The 17,762-nt window shown below is 50.1% G+C and overlaps 1 protein-coding gene across 2 annotated transcripts in view; it reads right to left on the bottom strand.

Moving 5' to 3' along the window:
• Positions 1-10,053, bottom strand: part of SAMD4A (sterile alpha motif domain containing 4A) — a 135,586-nt gene extending 125,533 nt beyond the window's left edge. The window contains exons 1-2 of one of the 2 annotated variants that reach the window (XM_028726262.2): positions 9,854-10,053; positions 7,239-8,014 (exon numbers count right to left, since the gene is read on the bottom strand). In XM_028726262.2, coding sequence (XP_028582095.2) covers positions 7,239-7,434 — 196 coding nt within the window. In that variant the 5' untranslated portion in view covers positions 7,435-8,014; positions 9,854-10,053. The remainder of the gene's footprint in view (positions 1-7,238; positions 8,015-9,853) is intronic. The other variant, XM_028726174.2, reaches the window with a different exon arrangement.
• Between the last annotated feature and the right edge of the window lie 7,709 nt (positions 10,054-17,762).

Below are 17,762 nucleotides of genomic sequence, written 5' to 3'. Positions count from 1 at the left end.
CCCATTCTGGAGAAGGGAAACTCTGGTCCTAAACCTTCACTGCCTTGCAAGACATCTTTGAGAGAACTAAAGGCTCAGGAGTAAACCCTACGCAGATCTGGAGCGGAGTCCCTAAGGCGGTTTGGTGGTGCCTTGTACACCTCCTTCCGGCAACTCCTGCAGCCAAACTGGTGCCAAACGTCTTGCTCTGCTTTCCTTTGGACCCCATCAGCAAGACTGAGAGGGCAGCCCGGGACCTCCAGACACACTGCACAGGCTTGCACCCTGAGGAGGTCACTTTGATGCAGCGGTTTGACTTCACTGCCTCTCAAGACCATGGGCCGGCAAACTAAGGCCCAGGGGCCGGATCTGGCCCAATTGCCTTCTGGCTCTGGCCTGCGGACAGTCCGGGAATCACCGCATGGATCGGTGTGGGGATTCTGATCGTTCAGGCTGTGCCTTTTCCCGCCCCCCCCCCCACATACACTGTGGCAGCGCCTCCTCCCTCCCTCCCTCCTCCTGGCTTCTCCCTGCCCTGCCTAGAGGAGGGAGGGGGCTGGGCTGAGCTGGCTGAGTGCCAATTTAAGCAGCCCCTCTCCAGAGCCAGCCCTATCGTGCCGCTCATCGTCCCTCCACCGCCTTGTTCGGCTTGTTCGGTGCTGTGGAGAAGGGAAGGGAGAGTCTGTGGGGGGGATTTCACCGTCCAGGGGTCCTTTACCTTTTTTTTACTATGAGACGCAACCAGCAGAGATGTGTGGAGAATTGTTACTTTCTCCAGAGCAGTTACCGTATTTTTCGATCTATAAGACGCACCAGACCTCAAGATGCACCTAGTTTTTGGAGGAGGAAAACAAGAAAAAAAATATTCTGAATCTCAGAAGCCAGAACAGCAAGAGGGATCGCTGTGCAGTGAAAGCAGCAATCCCTCTTGCTGTTGTGGATTCTGGGATAGCTGCGCAGCCTGCATTGGCTCCATAAGACGCACACACATTTCCCCTTACTTTTTAGGAAGGAAACAGGGAGTCTTATAGAGCAAAAAATACGGTAGTTCTGCCCCCCACAAGATCTGAAGGACAGTGGACTGACCCCCTGCAGAAAAAGTTTGCTGACTCCTGCTCAAGACAGGCAGATGCCCGCCCCCCCGCCAAAAGGAAATGTACCCAGCCCCCCCCCCCTGCTTCTCTGGGGTGGCCCACCAGATAGGTTTCGGAGACACCAACTTCAGCACAGCCTCTGAGCAGCCAACCGGCTGGAAGCTGCTCTGGGAGGGCAGGAGGGAACAGCTGCCAAAGGAACTTCGCAAGCTCCGTGTTCCAACGGGAACTGGAAGGACACGCCGAGTTCTTCCCTCTGAGTAAACACTGGGGGCTCTGTTCAGGATCCTGCTGCAGCTGGGCCTCCCGCGAAAGGAGGACAGAAAGCAAGAGGCCTCCCCCAAAACGGGGACCGGCCCATGCATTTCCGCCCCCCCCCCACGACAAGCCACGTGCAAACCGCAGGGTGCAAACATTTCATCCTCAGCCAGCATCAGTTCGGCTCCTTCTCCTTCAACAAACAGCAAAGGTAGGGAAAGAGCTGGGAAGAGAGGGTTTCCCTTCCTCCTGCAAAAAAGCCGAAACAGTTTGCAACCTCCCATTGACGAGGAATTGTCCCAGGTGCGGGGGGGAGACCCTCCTTCCAGAGAGTATTTTAAGCATAAACACATACCAGAAACAAAGCCCGTCTCATTCATACGCCAGGGTTGGCATGCTGGTCAGCTGCCTGCCTATTGTTTGACCGCATTAAAATATTCTAAGAATACCACAGCATTGATGACGGCTTTAAAAAATAAATAAACACCCCAATAGGGTCACCTGTGTGAACAAGGGTGGGAAGGAGATTAGATTGCGCCACTCACCTGGCAGCAGTCAGGAGGGAAGCAAGAAGCAGAGCTAAGTTTGCTCCCCTCAATACCTGCAAGAAATCTCCAAAGAGGAACAGGCGGCGGGTGCAACCCCCAACCAGGCGCCCTCCAGATGTTTTGGACTACAACTCCCATCAGCCTCACGCAGCAACTCCCTAAGGTGATAGAAACTGCAATGGTCTTTGACGGAACATCCATTTGTATTAGGGCTGTGCCTGAAAAGGCAGCCAGAATCCTGCGATATGAGTGCCTCCGAGTACGTGCAGAGAGCCCTTGCCTCCAGTGCAAATAAACAGCCTTAGAATTAATTCAGGGAGGAGAGCTGCTAGCCAGGCTCAAATCCTGACACTTCCCTGACCAAGTGGGCCCTGCAGTAAAATGTTGTTGTATAAAGGTAAAGGGACCCCTGACCATTAGGTCCAGTTGTGGCCGACTCTGGGGTTGCGGCGCTCATCTCGCTTTATTGGCCGAGGGAGCCGGCGTACAGCTTCCGGGTCATGTGGCCAGCATGACTAAGCCGCTTCTGGCGAACCAGAGCAGCACACGGAGACGCCGTTTACCTTCCCGCCGGAGCGGTACCTATTTATCTACTTGCACTGGTGTGCTTTTGAACTGCTAGGTTGGTAGGAGCAGGGACCGAGCAACAGGAGCTCACCCCGTCGCGGGGATTCGAATCACCGACCTTCTGATTGGCAAGTCCTAGGCTCTGTGGTTTAACCCACAGCGCCACCCACGTCAAATGTTGTACTGTATACAGTGCTTCTATTCAGTGGTCTTGCCAGCCAGCCCTTTCTCTGGGATACGCCATTCCACCACTACTCCAATCCTCTCCTGGTTTTCCATCCCCCGCACTCCGCTTAAACAGACACGCGGCATTCTGCAGTCTCTGAGCATGCTCAGTTCTCCTTTGAGCAGTCTCACCATGTACAGTAAGGCAGTATCACCAGCCCCATGTTGCAGTGCATGACCATGTCAGGATGTGAGCTGCATGCCACTTAGGGCCGACCCAGCAAGTTTGTGGCGCAGATGTTTTGCAAACTGGGCACTTCCCAGTTTAATGTCGTGCACTGGCTCTTACTTCTGCACTAACCTCTGAGCATACGTAGAACGTCCTTACCTTGCGGGTCAGGAATTTGAAAGCAAGGATCAAATACACAAAGTTTGGTCATTTTTAATCACCTGGCTCTTATATTGCAAGTGTTTTTTCCCTTTAAAAAAAATAAAACACACAACAGCTTCTGACTGTAACTGCAGAATTTTAAAAAAGGAATAGAAAATCGCTTATATATTGGACCGTTTTATGATCTATGTTCAAGGCAACTAAGATCAAAGCATTTCTTCCTCCATCCCTCAAGACGTTTAATTTGCAACACAAGAATCTGAAGATGAACACACACAAACACACACTCCAAAGCTGGACAGAGTTCAACCTAAGTACAGATCAATGAACAAAGAGCCTCTGAGCAGAAGCAGAGAGCGCCTTTCCCCAACAGCTCCACGCTTCTAATATTAGAAGGAAAACTTAGCAAGTGACATATACAAAAGTATCTCCAGCAAGACAGCTTGTCACTCATTTTCACCATTTGCTTCCAACTGACTGCTAGCCATGACTCCTTAGATCTGGGAGAGGAGTTAAATCAACTGTGTGGATAGCTCAGTTGGTCAAGAGGACGGGAGTGGTAACACCAAGGTTGTGGGTTTGATCCCTATTTGGGACACCTACATAATTCTTCATTGCGGGGGGTTGGACTTAAGAGAGAATTCTACAACTCTACAATTCTGTGATTTGGCTCCAAAACCAAGACCAAGCCTGCACAACAAGGGGTCCCTAGAGAAGCCAGAATGAATATCAATTCAAAATACATCTTTTTTCATAGACCTTTGGGGGTGGGAGATCTTGCATGGCTTAACTCAGGGGTCAGCAGCCTTTTTCACCCGTGGGCCAGTCCACTGTCCCTCAGACCATGTGGGGGGCCAGACTATATTTTGAAGAGGGGAAAAAAGAACGAATTCCTATGCCCCACAAATAACCCAGAGGTGCATTTTAAATAAAAGGACACATTCTGCTCATGTAAAAACACACTGATTCCCGGACTGTCCGGGGGCCGGATTGAGAAGGCGATTGGGCCGCATCCGGCCCCCGGGCCTTAGGTTGCCTACCGCTGGCTTAATTGGATGGAGCTGTATGCAACCTGCCCTGAGATGGCAATGTGAAGGGCGGGCTATAAATGCCTATAAACAAACAAGCAAGCAAACAGAACAGTAAGTGAACCTGGGCTTGCATTTGCAAAACCAGCGCAGCGCCAAAGCAGAGAGCACAAGCCCACAAGCCCTTCTCCCCACTCAGAGACTCCTTTGCCTTATGCATTCCTGTGACGTGACTACTCATGAGCAGCTGTTACGCACCATGTTCGGCTGCATTTTTTTTAAAGGGCTACTATGAGACATTCTTAAAACCAGCAGCTGCTGGTCCAAAGACATGCCCTTTTCTGGTGGCTAAGACCACTGAGCATTTATATAGAACGCTTTCCGGTGTTCAAAGCACCTTGCAGACGCTATCTCCATACATTACAACAACGCAGTAAGGTAGGCCACTAGGCTGAGACTGGCTTGTCTAAGGGCATCTGATGAGTTCATGGCAGATACAGCATTTGAAGCAGACTGTTATTATGTTGATTATTTTACTACAGTGGTACCTTGGTTCTCAAACGCCTTGGTACTCAAACAACTTGGAACCCAAACACTGCAAACCCGGAAGTAAGTGTTCCAGTTTGCGAACTTTTATCGGAAGCCAAACGTGCTCCATTTTGAGCGCCACACTTCTGTTTTGAGTGTTGTGTTGAGGTCTGTCTGTATTTGCTATTCATTTTGTGTTTCTGTGGCTCTTTTCGTTTTGTTTTTGTGACTGTGTGGAACCCAGTTCAGCTACTGATTGATTAATTGTGTGACTGCCAGTGGCGTAGCGTGGGGGGTGCAGGGGGGGCCGGACGCACCGGGCGCAACATCTGGGGGGGGGCGAGTGCTCGCACTCGCAGCTCTAAAATCCACGGGTTAGGGGGCGCAAATTACTTGCCTTGCCCTGGGTGCTGACAACCCATGCTACGCCACTGGTGACTGCAGTACATTGTTTATTTCTTTCACTTTATGGATCAATCGTCTCGTTAGATAGTAAAATTCCTGCTAAATTCCTGTTTTAGGGGTTGTTTTTAAAAGTCTGGAACACATTAATCCGTTTTGCATTACTTTCTGTGGGAAAGCACACCTTGGTTTTGGAACGCTTTGGTTTGGGAATGGACTTCCGGAACGGATTAAGTTTGAGAACCAAGGTACCACTGTATTAAGCTGTCTGTCAGAATGCTTTCTACTATGTTTTTATCATTGATGTTTTGTAATGTGTTTCTAATGTTGCTCTGAGATCTTTTGATAAAGGACAGTATAAATCATCATCACCATCTTTACTTTCTTGGGCTCCATGATCACTGCAGATGGTGACAGCAGTCACGAAATTAAAAGACGCCTGCTTCTTGGGAGAAAAGCAATGACAAACCTAGACAGCATCTTAAAAAGCAGAGACATCACCTTGCCAACAAAGGTCTGTATAGTTACAGCTATGGTTTTCCCTGTAGTGATGTATGGACCATCAAGAAGGCTGATCGCCAAAGAATTGATGCTTTTGAATTCTGGTGCTGGAGGAGACTCTTGAGAGTCCCATGGACTGCAAGAAGATCAAACCTCTCCATTCTGAAGGAAATCAGCCCTGAGTGCTCACGGGAAGGACAGATCCTGAAGCTGAGGCTCCAATACTTTGGCCACCTCATGAGAAGAGAAGACTCCTTGGAAAAGACCCTGATGTTGGGAAAGATGGAGGGCACAAGGAGAAGGGGACGACAGAGGACGAGATGGTGGGACAGTGTTCTCAAAGCTACCAGCATGAGTTTGACCAAACTGCGGGAGGCAGTGGAAGACAGGAGGGCCTGGCGTGCTCTGGTCCAGGGGGTCACGAAGAGTCGGACACGACTAAATGACTAAACAACAACAACAATCTGATGCCCTCTCAAAAGCTAGCCTTGCAACATCCGAAATTGTCACGAACACTGAGCATTTGTTAACTACACTATCTTTTTTTCCCCACCAGAAGCATGTTGATCTTCAAACGAGAAACAAACATGCAAAAATGTCTCTATCTGCCAGCAGCAAACTCTCTGGCACCTGGCAGTCCAGGTGTCTGGAATTTATCTTGCTCTAACTCAAGCAATGAGAAATATTTGCACTCATTTCCTTCATGCCACTGTCAGTTTACCACCAACACTGAGAGAGGTGCTACTATGCAGCACACAAGGGAGAATACAGTGGTACCTCGGGTTACATATGCTTCAGGTTACAGACTCTGCTAACCCAGAAATAGTGCCTTGGGTTAAGAACTTTGCTTCAGGATGAGAACAGAAATAGTGCAGCAGAGGGAGGCCCCATTAGCTAAAGTGGTACCTCGGGTTAAGAACAGTTTCAGGTTAAGAATGGACCCCCGGAACGAATTAAGTTCTTAACCCGAGGTACCACTGTCCCAAAATTAAAACCAAGCCTGCCCATTTAACCACGCATCTAATTTTATGAAGCAAAACACAGCACTTTCCAATGAAATGACATATTTCCTCTCTGAAACGTTTCCAGTAAAGATTTCTTGCGAAGCGGCACGAACTGCTAAAATTGACCTATATTATGAATACTGCATATATGAAAAGAGCAATTGCCATTAACACATACACACACACACACACACACACACACACACACACACACACATGAAATTAAGATATCTCTCACTGGCTCCCGGATCCTCCCAAATTGGAAGTGGGTGGGTGGGTGGGAGAATTATCTAGCAACCTGCACAAGGCCACCCTCGACTGCTTCTGCTTCTTCATGCTGCTGAAGAGGCAGAGCAAAGAAGCAACATTGCCCAAAAGGAGCCTAGGAAATCCAGACTCTACGTGACCTGAGTTACTTATGTGACAGGAAGTTCTGTGCGAGGGAGGGAGGAGGAGTATCAATCATTCATGCTACCGGAGTTACACCAAAGCTTTTTCTGCTTGCAGCAAAAGAGAGGAAAGGAAAGGAGGAGGGGAGAGAGAAAATCCCAGCAGTGCTTAAGTTTTTGCTGCCGCGCCTTGTGTGGAACCAGGGCGATTTCTACGGGGTGCCCCCCACAACTCCCTCCAAGTGCAAGCCTTGTGCACCAGCCTGTTCTAGCCGTCACTCAAGAGAACAATGTGGCATTCAAGACGGATTGGATGCACCAAGCGGCGAAGGGGAGGGCGGAGAGGGAGGGAGGGACAGAGAAAGAGAGAGAGAAGGATCTTACCAGGATTGTTGGCCTCGTTCTCAAGGATGTGGAGTTCGGTGCAGTCCGCCAGGGAATGCTCAAGGCAGAGCTGCAGGAAACGGGCTTGACTCCGGCTCACCCTCTTCAGCAGGGAGAGCAACGCAACAGTTTGCTCGCACTCGTTCCAGCCCTTGAACCAGCCTGCCAACACTCCGACCTGGTCTCGAAACATCATGGTTGGCGTGTTTGTGTGTATGTGTGAATGCGCTTGTGTGCGTGCAATGCTAAGAGGAAGGGGAAAATGTGTGCATATACAGGGACGGGAAAACTGCAGGAAGAAAACCCTCCTTTTCTTCTTCTTCTCCGCCCCCCCCACCCCCACCGAAGTCTACTTTACGATGGTGTTGTTATTGCAGAAATAAGACAGATGTTTGTGGACGGATCTTGACGTGCAATTGCTTTCCTGGTGCTCCCAGGCTCCCTCTTTCTCTCGCTCTCTCTTTCCAGGCCGAGATGCCGGTGGCTGCCTCTTAATTCTTCCCAAGACGACGACATGCAGCGCAGAAAGCCAAGGGGACTTCTATAGCTCCACTTCTCAACAAGGCACAGCAATGTGTGGAGATCATGCAGGTCCCTGCGTCGTACAGCCGCCACCCGTCACTCTCCCTTTCCCGGTCTGGTTATTTTAGCCCAGGCGTCGCTGGCTCCTTCCACGGGAAAGCTTTCTGGACCATCCACAGCCGCAGCATTCCTTGCCGAGGAGGGGTAAAAAAAGAAAAAAGAAAAAAGAGGAGGAGGAGGAGAAGCATTCACAACTGTTGGAGAGAGAGGGAGGGAGGGAGAGAAAGAAGAATTTTGCTGTGATGGTAACGATGACACACTTTGCAAGGCAGCGCTATGATTCAGCATGACAGAACCCTCGGCTCACTTCCTAATATGACAGAGGGAAAATTTGGGATCTGCGATAACCAGGAGGGAGGGGGAGCTCGCGCCTTCTTCATTTTAGGAGGGGAAGCGGCAGTGTGATGTTTTGCAAGGTTTTTTATTATTATTTCGAAAAAATCCTTCCCCTCCAAAAAAAAAAAAAAACAGGTCAGGCAATTGAGGGTGCAGGGAGAGACAGCAGAACCTAAATATGGAGCCCACACACAGCGGCAGGTGTGGGTTTTGCATCCTCCAGAGGTTTAGAAGGAACCTCCCTCCCACACAGTGCGGAGGAGGAGGAGGAGGAGGAGGAGGAGGAGAAAGTAGGGAGCTCCCCCTGTTGCTTCTATAGCCCATGAGCAGATTCTCCCAAGGTAGGAATGTTACCTGGATTGGGCCAGAGGGGGAAGAGGAGCAAGGGACTGCAATCCCATCACTCAAGGCAGGGAGGACAGGAGGACAGAAGAGGGGGAAGTGGAAAGGGGGGCGGGGAGGAAAGCGCACACACTTTAACACTGCTGCTACAGAGAGCTGGTGCAAACCAGCCCCAAGCCCTGGTCCTCTGCTCTCCTCTCTCCTGGACCAGGAAGCAGTGGAAGAAGCACTGCAGCTCTCTCGACAGGATCCGAGCATCTCCTAAGCAGCTAGCTAGCCAGCCAGACCCTCCCCACTCCTGGATTTAGGCCCCACTGGCAGCTCCAGCAGGCAGGAGACAAAAATAAACTCTGCCAGTCAGTGTGCGCCCCCCTCCCCTTTCCCAAGACCACAGGCGCACACAGTTCAACAGAGGAGGAGGCGCTCTCCCTGGATCCCTTTCCAGGCTGCTAAAATAAAATCCGAAAAAAGCAGGCTCCAGTCGCCGTGCCGCCCCCCCTTTCCTTCTCCGATCAGCTGTTCGAGCCCACAGGGGGCCACCCTGCGTGTGCGTGCACAAGCGCAACTCGCACTTCGCACAAACTAAGGCGCGCACGCGAATATTGGGGGGTCCGCCTGCCCAAGCTCTCCGTCTCTCGCGGAAGCGTTCACAAGAAACGAAACAGCCCACTTTTATTTTAGACTGGGGTGGAGGGGAAAGCCTTTAATTATCCAAGCACCGTTTGTGGGTGCTGGGAAAGGGGAGAAAAAGTTTCCCAAAGGCAGGTGGGATTCCTGAACTGAACTCGGGATTAGAAAGGGGGCGAAGGGAGGGGAGAAGGGTTTTCTGTCCGGGGTTGGGCTCCCGACCCCCCAACCCCGCCGGAGAAACCGCAGCGGCGCGACGAGCTGCGCCCACCCGCCCCTCTGCGGCCAGGCGGTTGCTTGGGTGGGGGGCGCCTGGGAACCTGAGATGGGGATCCCAGCATAGGAGCCAGCTCCTAGGGGGCTGAGGGAATTTTGGGGGCCCCAATAAAATATTTGAGGGCCCCCAAGTTGATGGGCAATGGCACTGAAATGGTGTCCCCCCCACCCCCCCAAAAAATATTCAAGTTGGCACCCTTGAATCCCACGAGAAGTTGAGTCCCCCTCCACTAGCACCCACAACCCCCGCGCCCTCGGAAGGGTCCCGAGTCAGGGCTTGGACCCCCCCCCAAAAAAGTCTCCCCCACTTCAGGAGACCCTCTCCAAAGGAACTCCAGGGAAGACGTCGGGCTACACTCTCAGGACACCCTCCGACGCCGCGCCCCTCGCGGAAGAGCCCGCGCCCCTCGCGCCACGGGCGCCCCGTCCCAGCCCTGCCCGGGGATGCCCACCTGGCTGCCGTCCGCTCTTGGCTCCCGCTGGACGGGAGGGGGCGCCGCTGCTGGTGGCGTCGGCGGCGCCTGGCGGTGCCCGGGCTGGGCCATGGCTTGCAGCCCGCGCAGCGCCCCCCAGCCCACCCTCCCCGGCTCCGGCTGCGGCTGCTGCGCTGCGTCCCCTCGTGGCGCCCGCTTCGCCTCCTCGGCGCGACTGAGCCGCGCGCCCCGCGGAGCCCCCGCTCCCCACCGGAGGGTCATTTGCATAGGCCATGACGTCATGGCCGCCGAGAGGCGCAACGCCCCCTCCCCCGAGGAGCGGCCGGGGGGGGCGGCGCCTCCTGCTCGCCCTCCCCCTCGCATTCCTCCGCCGCTGACTCAGCCGCAGGCGAGGCGCACGGGGCGCGCTGCAAAAGATGCCTGCTTGCATGGATGCATGCAATGGGGTGGTTTTGGGGAGGGGGGGGGCTGGTGCAAAAATACAATAAAATAAGCCAGCAAGGCGGCCCCTCTGCAACGTCTCCAAAGGCATCTCCGCCCTGCCTGCGTGCCTACAGGTTGGGGGGTGTCTCTGAGCTGGAAACGGGTGGGGTGTTCCTTATTTTTGGGCAACCGACCTGGCCTTGCAAGCAGGCGCGACCTGGCGGCCGGAGTTCGCTGCGCGTCCGCGGAAAGGCGCTGGAGGAGCCTTGCACGCGCGCACACACTCCCCGCCGCCCGTTTAACGCTGCTGCATTGCAGATCGAGGCTTCTCCTCGGCGGCGGCGGGTAGGTGGGAAGAATGGCGTTGCAACCGAGCCCCTCCAACCTGCGCGCCCTGGAGAGCAAACGCCGTCCAGGTTTTTGGCACGGCGCGCCAGGGAAATGCCTGCGGCGGAGAGTCTCCTGCGGAGGGTCGTTCCCCACTTCTCCGAGCAAGGGGAACTTCGTGAGCAGCAGGAGGAGGGGAGGGAACGCCTCCTCTTTCTGTTGTTGTTTAGTCGTGTCCGACTCTTCGTGACCCCCTGGACCGGAGCACGCCAGGCACTCCTTTCTTCCACTGCCTCCCGCAGTTTGGTCAAACTCATGTTCATAGCTTCGAGAACACAATCCAACCATCTCGTCCTCTGTCGTCCCCTTCTCCTTGTGCCCTCCATCTTTCCCAACATCAGAGGCTTTTCCAGGGAGTCTTCTCTTCTCATGAGGTGGCCAAAGTCTTGGAGCCTCAGCTTCAGGATCTGTCCTTCCAGTGAGCACTCAGGGCTGATTTCCTTCAGAATGGAGAGGTTTGATCTTCTTGCAGTCCATGGGACTCTCCAGCACCAGAATTCAAAAGCATCCATTCTCCGGTGATCAACCTTCTTTATGGTCCAGCTCTCACTTCCATACATCACTACTCTCCCCATTCTAACAGCTGTCAAAACCCAGATGGCTGCATCAAATGGCACTACAGCACCCCAGGGTGCTTTCCCCTTCAGCCTAGCTCTCAGGGTCTCTCCAAGTCCCCAGATGCAGACTCCCTGCAAACTTTCCCCTTTTGCCCCTCCCACTAGCTTTGATGGGGGTCGCATTCCAAAGGCAGAGAGAGAGATTCCAGGCCATTAAGGGATGTTCTTTGCTCCAGCCATGGGGGACCTCCAGATGTGGTTGGATGGCAACCATCAGCGCCAGCCAACCTAGCCAGTGGTGAGGGACGGTGGGGGTTGGAATCCATCAACATCTGGAGGGCCACAGGGTTCTTCACCTGCTCTGATAGATGCCTTCAAATATCTGAAGGGCTGCCCGTGGAAGATGGAGGAAGCTTGTTTTCTGCCTCTCCAGAGAGCAGGACCTGAACGAATGGACAATGGCAGACCTATGCATTGCCAAAATTCATTTGTTCCCCCCCACCCCAAAGATCAATAATACATATTGGTTACATAATAACCAAAATTCCCAATGATTCCCTCATATAAAATATAATACTGTATCTAAATTACAACAGCTGCATAATTATACACTTAATTATAAAACCCACCTCCCACCCTCTACTTCTCTCCACAGCAATTCGACTTCTTTATACAATGGTACCTCGGATGACATATGCTTCAGGTTACATATGCTTCAGGTTACATACTCTGCTAACCCAGAAATAGTGCTTCAGGTTAAGAACTTTGCTTCAGGATGAGAACAGAAATCGTGCTCCAGTGGCGCGGCAGCAGCGGGAGGCCCCATTAGCTAAAGTGGTGCTTCAGGTTAAGAACAGTTTCAGGTTAAGTACGGACCTCCGGAACGAATTAAGTACTTAACCTGAGGTACCACTGTATTTCTTTCTACCTTTCCCCCTTTGCATTCTATAATAAATTATTTTTGTTTAATTCTGAGTTTTCCTTCTTTCTTTATTGGTTTTATTATTGCTTACATTTTTTATTCTAAGCCTATTAGCGTGTCATTTTTAAAACAATATTTTGACATGTAATCTTCGAAATACTTCCACTCCACTCTTAACTTTTGGTTTGATTGATGTCTTATAATTGAAGTTAATTTTGCCAATTCTATATATTCACTTCATTTACAAATCCACTCTTCCTTTGTTGGTGTGTCCTGAGATTTCCATTTAGTGGCAGTCACTGCCTTGGCAGCTGTTGTTTATGCGATGCCAAAATTTGGTGCCACCGGCCTCTCGCCTTCCATTCTGCATCATAGTTCCATTCTGCAGTGCCCCTGAGGCTCTGTGCCCAGTGCGACCAAACAGCTCATGCTCCTCTAAATCCATATCTGCATTGGATTCAAATGACAATAAATAAGATTCTGACCAAACACCAGGATGAACTTTCTGACAGTAAGAGCTGTTCAACAGTGGAACGGATTTCTTCCAAGACAATAATGCCCCTTTACACCACAAAGAACTCATAACCCACCTACTCTCAGCAACCAGAAACATCATAGCCAGACACTGGAGAGACCTGTCAGGAGTAAGCATGGACCAATGGTACCAAATAGTATGGGAAACAGCCCTACTAGAAAAATTAACCAATAAACTGAAACTGACACGGGGACAAATAGAAGAAGACACCTTCACCCCGGTATGGCTCCCCTTTATCACATACACAGCCCAACAAGACAATGACAAAACTCCACCAACAGCATACAAATCAATATGGCTAACCTGACCCAAAACACCCACCCACCCCGCTCACGCATGAAAACAAAGACCACCACAGCCAACCACAAACAAACAATCACACCCTAGGCCAACCCCAACCTCTCTCACCACCAAAGGAACACAAGTGAACAGCATGAGCAATGCTGACACCAAACCCTACATACATTAAGCAAAATAGAAAATCGCCACCCATCTCCCCCCCCCCCCCCCGCAATGTCTCATCAAATGAAACTGATTTGTAAAAATGTTACATGGAAAAAATATGAGAGACATTACACATACTTCTGTTAAACAAGAAAATCTTTAATAATAATAAACTATACAATCAGAATTCAATTAAAAAAACAACAACACAGTGGAACGGACTTGGAAGCTGGTGGACTCTCCTTCCTTGGAGATTTCTAAGCAGAGCTTCTATGCCCGTTTACCAGGGATTATTTATCTGTGATTCCTACACTGCAAAAATGGTAGAGTTGGGAGGGACCTGAGGGTCATCTAGTCCAACCCCCTGCAATGCAGGGATCTTTTTGCCCAACGTGGGGCTCAAACCCACAACCCTGAAATTAAGACTCTCATGCTGTACCTACTGACCCATTGTTAACAAGTAGCCTTTGGTTTTCTAATTTTTATCTTTCATTCCAAACCGTATTGCAAAAGTGATATGGATTACAGTTTAAATATATACATTAATTACCCCCTCCCCCATAAACGGTATTTTAGGATTCAGAATGCCTTTATTTAAAACGCAATCTATTCTACAAGTAGGATTAAGAAACTTCTATTTAACCTAATATTTGATCTTCTATCATTTCCCACTCCCCACTTACCGTATTTATTTTATGGTGCTTGCTGTTTTATATAACCTAACCAAAGCAGTAGTAATAGTGCTACTCTATTCTGCCTTGGTCAGACCACACCTGGAATACTGTGTCCAGTTCTGGGCACCACAATTTAAGAAGGATGTTGACAAGCTGGAAGGTGACCAAGATGATCAAGGGTCTGGAAACCCAGCCTTATGAGGAGCGCTTGAAGGAGCTGGGTGTGTTTACCCTGGAGAAGAGGAGACTGAGAGGAGAGATGATAGCCATCTTCAAATATCTCAAGGGCTGTCACATGGAAGATGGAGCATGCTTGTTTTCTCCTTCTCTGGAGGGAGGACTTGAACCGGCCGCACTGGGCGCAACATCTGGGGTTAGGGCAAATCCACGGGTTAGGGGGCACAAATCCACAGGTTAGGGGGCGCAAATCCACGGGTTAGGGGGCGCAAATTACTTGCCTTGCCCCGGGTGCTGACAACTCACGCTACGCCGCTGCTAAGCAGACAGATCAAGCTCTTTTGAAACTTTGTGCCCTTTTGTTTGCAGATGTCAAGTGCAGCAGTAGATGAGCACCATTTGGGGGAAAAGTGAACATTTGAAACTATAGCTGCTCTCCTAAGTAAAGTTAAGAGGAAAGTGCCATCTAGTGGGCAACTGTCAGCACCACAGTGCCATATTTGAGAATTCCTGCGGGATAGCTTAGGCCAGGCATGGCCAAACTTGGCCGTCCAGATGTTTTGGGACTACAATTCCCATCATCCCTGACCACTGGTCCTGTTAGCTAGGGTTGATGGGAGTTGTAGTCCCAAAACATCTGGACGGCCAAGTTTGGCCATGCCTGGTTTAAGCTGACCTGACTTTCTCTAGCTCACCTGCCAAATTCTATGGCCCAGGTTGGGATTTGAACCTGGGTCACTCTGGTCCTTGTCTGGCACCCTTGGCCCTTGCAAAATGCAGGTTGTGGAATGAGATGGCAACTGGCTCAGTGGTAGAGAACATGGTTCCATCTCTGATATCTCCTGATGGGGCTGCAGTCTACCTAGTCTGAAATCCTGGAGTGTGTAGACCGGGGGTAGTCAACCTGTCTATACCTTCCACCCACTAATGCATCTTTCTTGATGGTAAAATTTCCTTACCGCCCACCAGTGCTTGATGGAAGGGGGATTCAGCTTGTGTCGCAGAACCCCCTACCGCCCACCTAGAATCCTAAAATGCTCACTAGTTGGCAGTAGGGACCAGGTTGACAACCCCTGGTGTAGACAGTAATGAGGCAACTGGACCAATTTCACGGTACTGTCCTTCTGAAAATCGGCTGCCCAGATCAATTTGTGAACATCCTTTGGCACCTCCATGATAATATGACAGCAACAATCGCAGATAACAATGACTCTCAAAGTGAACCATTCCCACTGGGATCAGGCAAATACGGCTGTGTTATCGTCCCAACTCTGTTTATTATTTTCATCGCCATGATCCTACACTTTGTCGAAGGGAAACTCTCCACCGGAGCAGAAATCATATATCGAACAGATGGAAAGTTCTTTAATCTGTGTCGGCTGAAAGCAAAGAGTAAGGTTACCGTAACTTCCATCAAAGAGCTTCAGTATGCTGATGTGCACACACAGAGGATGAGCTGCAAACCATCCTAAATATCCTAAAAACGAAAGTGCTGCACCAACAAGCACAAAACAACCCCACTGCAGCGGCACAAATCCAACTTAATGGTGTAACATTGGAAAATGTCCATCATTTTTCCTACCTGGGCAGTTATCTTTCTACAAGGGCCAACATTGATGCTGAAATCCAGCATCGCCTGAGCTCTGCGAGTGCAGCTTTCTCCCAATTGAAGTGCAAAGTGATTGAGGACCAGGACATTCGCAGGGAAACCAAAATGCTTGTTTACAGAGCTATTGTACTACCAACCTTACTATATGCTTGTGAAACATGGACCACTTATAAATGCCATCTCCAACTCCTTGAAAGATTCCTTCAACAGTGTCTCTTAAAAAAAATCACACATCACTTGGGAAGACAGGTGAACTAACGCCAGTGTACTGGAAGAAGCAAAGATCACCAGTGTCAAAGCAAAGATTCTTCAACATCAACTCTGTTGGACTGGTCATGTTGTGCGGATGCCTGATTATTGTCTTCCAAAGCAACTACAGTACTTAAGAATGGAAAGCGTAATGCTGGTGGTCAACAAAAGAGGTTTAAAGACTCTCTCAAGGCAAATCTTTAAAAATGTAGTATAAACACTGACAACTGGGAAACACTGGTCTGCGAGTGCTCCAGTTGGAGAACAGCCTTTACCAAAGGTGTCATGGGCTTTGAAGACACTCGAACTCAGGACACAAGGAAGAAATGGGCTAAGAAGGCACGCTTGGCAAATCCACACCGTGATCAACTCCTGCCCAGAAACCTATGTCCCCACTGTGGAAGGACATGTGGATCCAGAATTGGCCTCCACAGTCACTTACAGACTCATTGTTAAAACCGTGTTTATGGAAGACAATCTTACTTGGCTAGGAGGGATCACCAAAGAAGAAACTGGACCAATCGTCTGACTGGGCATAATGCTGCTTTCTGTGCAGGCAGGCGCTGCATGCCCAAGTCCAGTTTCTTCTGCAAAGAAGGAGGGCCACGTTTGGTCCCCTATCATATTTTCTCTGGTTTTCCTTTCTGATGTTGTTCCCACCCCCTGAATGTTGTCTTCTTGTCCGTTTTGTTGAATTCACATCTCCCCTCCCAGGGACCTATATAAAAGTGGGAAGGTAGCGGAAGCTGCTTCAGATTGGGAATGCCAACTCTTTCATTGGCACCACTCCACAGGGAAGGTGTTGCAAATGCATGTACCAGGTGCACACATTGCTGAAACAGGATTTAACACTTTGCCTAATATTTTGGGACAGCAGTCACAAAATTACAAGATGCCTGCTTCTTGGGAGAAACACAATGACAAACCTAGACAGCATCTTAAAAAGCAGAGACATCACCTTGCTGACAAAGGTCCATATAGTTCAAGCTATGGTTTTCCCAGTAGTGATGTATGGAAGCGAGAGCTGGACCATAAAGAAGGCTGATCACCGAAGAATTGATGCTTTTGAATTATGGTGCTGGAGAAGACTCTGGAGAGTCCCATGGACTGCAAGAAGATGAAACCTCTCCATTCTTAAGGAAATCAGCCCTGAGTGCTCACTGGAAGGACAGATCCTGAAGCTGAGGGTCCAATACTTTGGCCACCTCATGAGAAGAGAAGGCTCCTTGGAAAAGACCCTGATGTTGGGAAAGATGGAGGGCACAAGGAGAAGGGGACGACAGAGGATGAGATGGTTGGACAGTGTTCTCGAAGCTACCAACATGAGTTTGTTGGAGGCAGTGGAAGACAGGAGTGCCTGGCGAGTTCTGGTCCATGGGGTCACGAGGAGTCGGACATGACTAAACCACAAGAAGGGAGGTTTGGTTGCATATCCCAGAAAAAGAGGTGCCGGAACTCCCTGTGAATGCCTCCCTCTTAGAATGGCAATGGCGCCTACCTGAGAGGTGCTGGCAGTAGCTATCTAGGCATTCTTGCAGAAGTCTTCTGCTTCACCCTTTTAACTGGAGATCCGATGGAATACTGCATCTGGAAAGCATGTGCTCTGCTACTGAGCCGCGCCCCCAAGTGCTGTCTTATTCCGAGGGGACAGCAAGGTGTCACTGGAAGCCTATCATGTAAACCTCCATGATGGGAGCACGGCTGACAACTTCTTGCCACCTTATTTCCCAAAGGCAGCCCTGTTTAGGGAAGTTTTTTTTAATGACTGGTGTTTTAATGTATTTTTAATCTTTTGTTGGAAGCCGCCCAGAGTGGTTGGGGAAACCCAGCCAGATGGGAGGGCAATGAATGAATAAATAAGTAATAATAATAATAATTATTCTTAGCCCTGTCAACATTTGTTTCAAGAGCAACTGGAAAGAGGCTGCGTCTCCCCCAAACAAGTTTGCC

The sequence above is a fragment of the Podarcis muralis genome, chromosome 1 (genome assembly GCF_964188315.1).
Source record: "Podarcis muralis chromosome 1, rPodMur119.hap1.1, whole genome shotgun sequence".
Taxonomy (NCBI): Eukaryota; Metazoa; Chordata; class Lepidosauria; order Squamata; family Lacertidae; genus Podarcis; species Podarcis muralis.
Note: the sequence above shows the minus strand (reverse complement) of the source record. Positions and strands in the feature narration are given on the sequence as shown.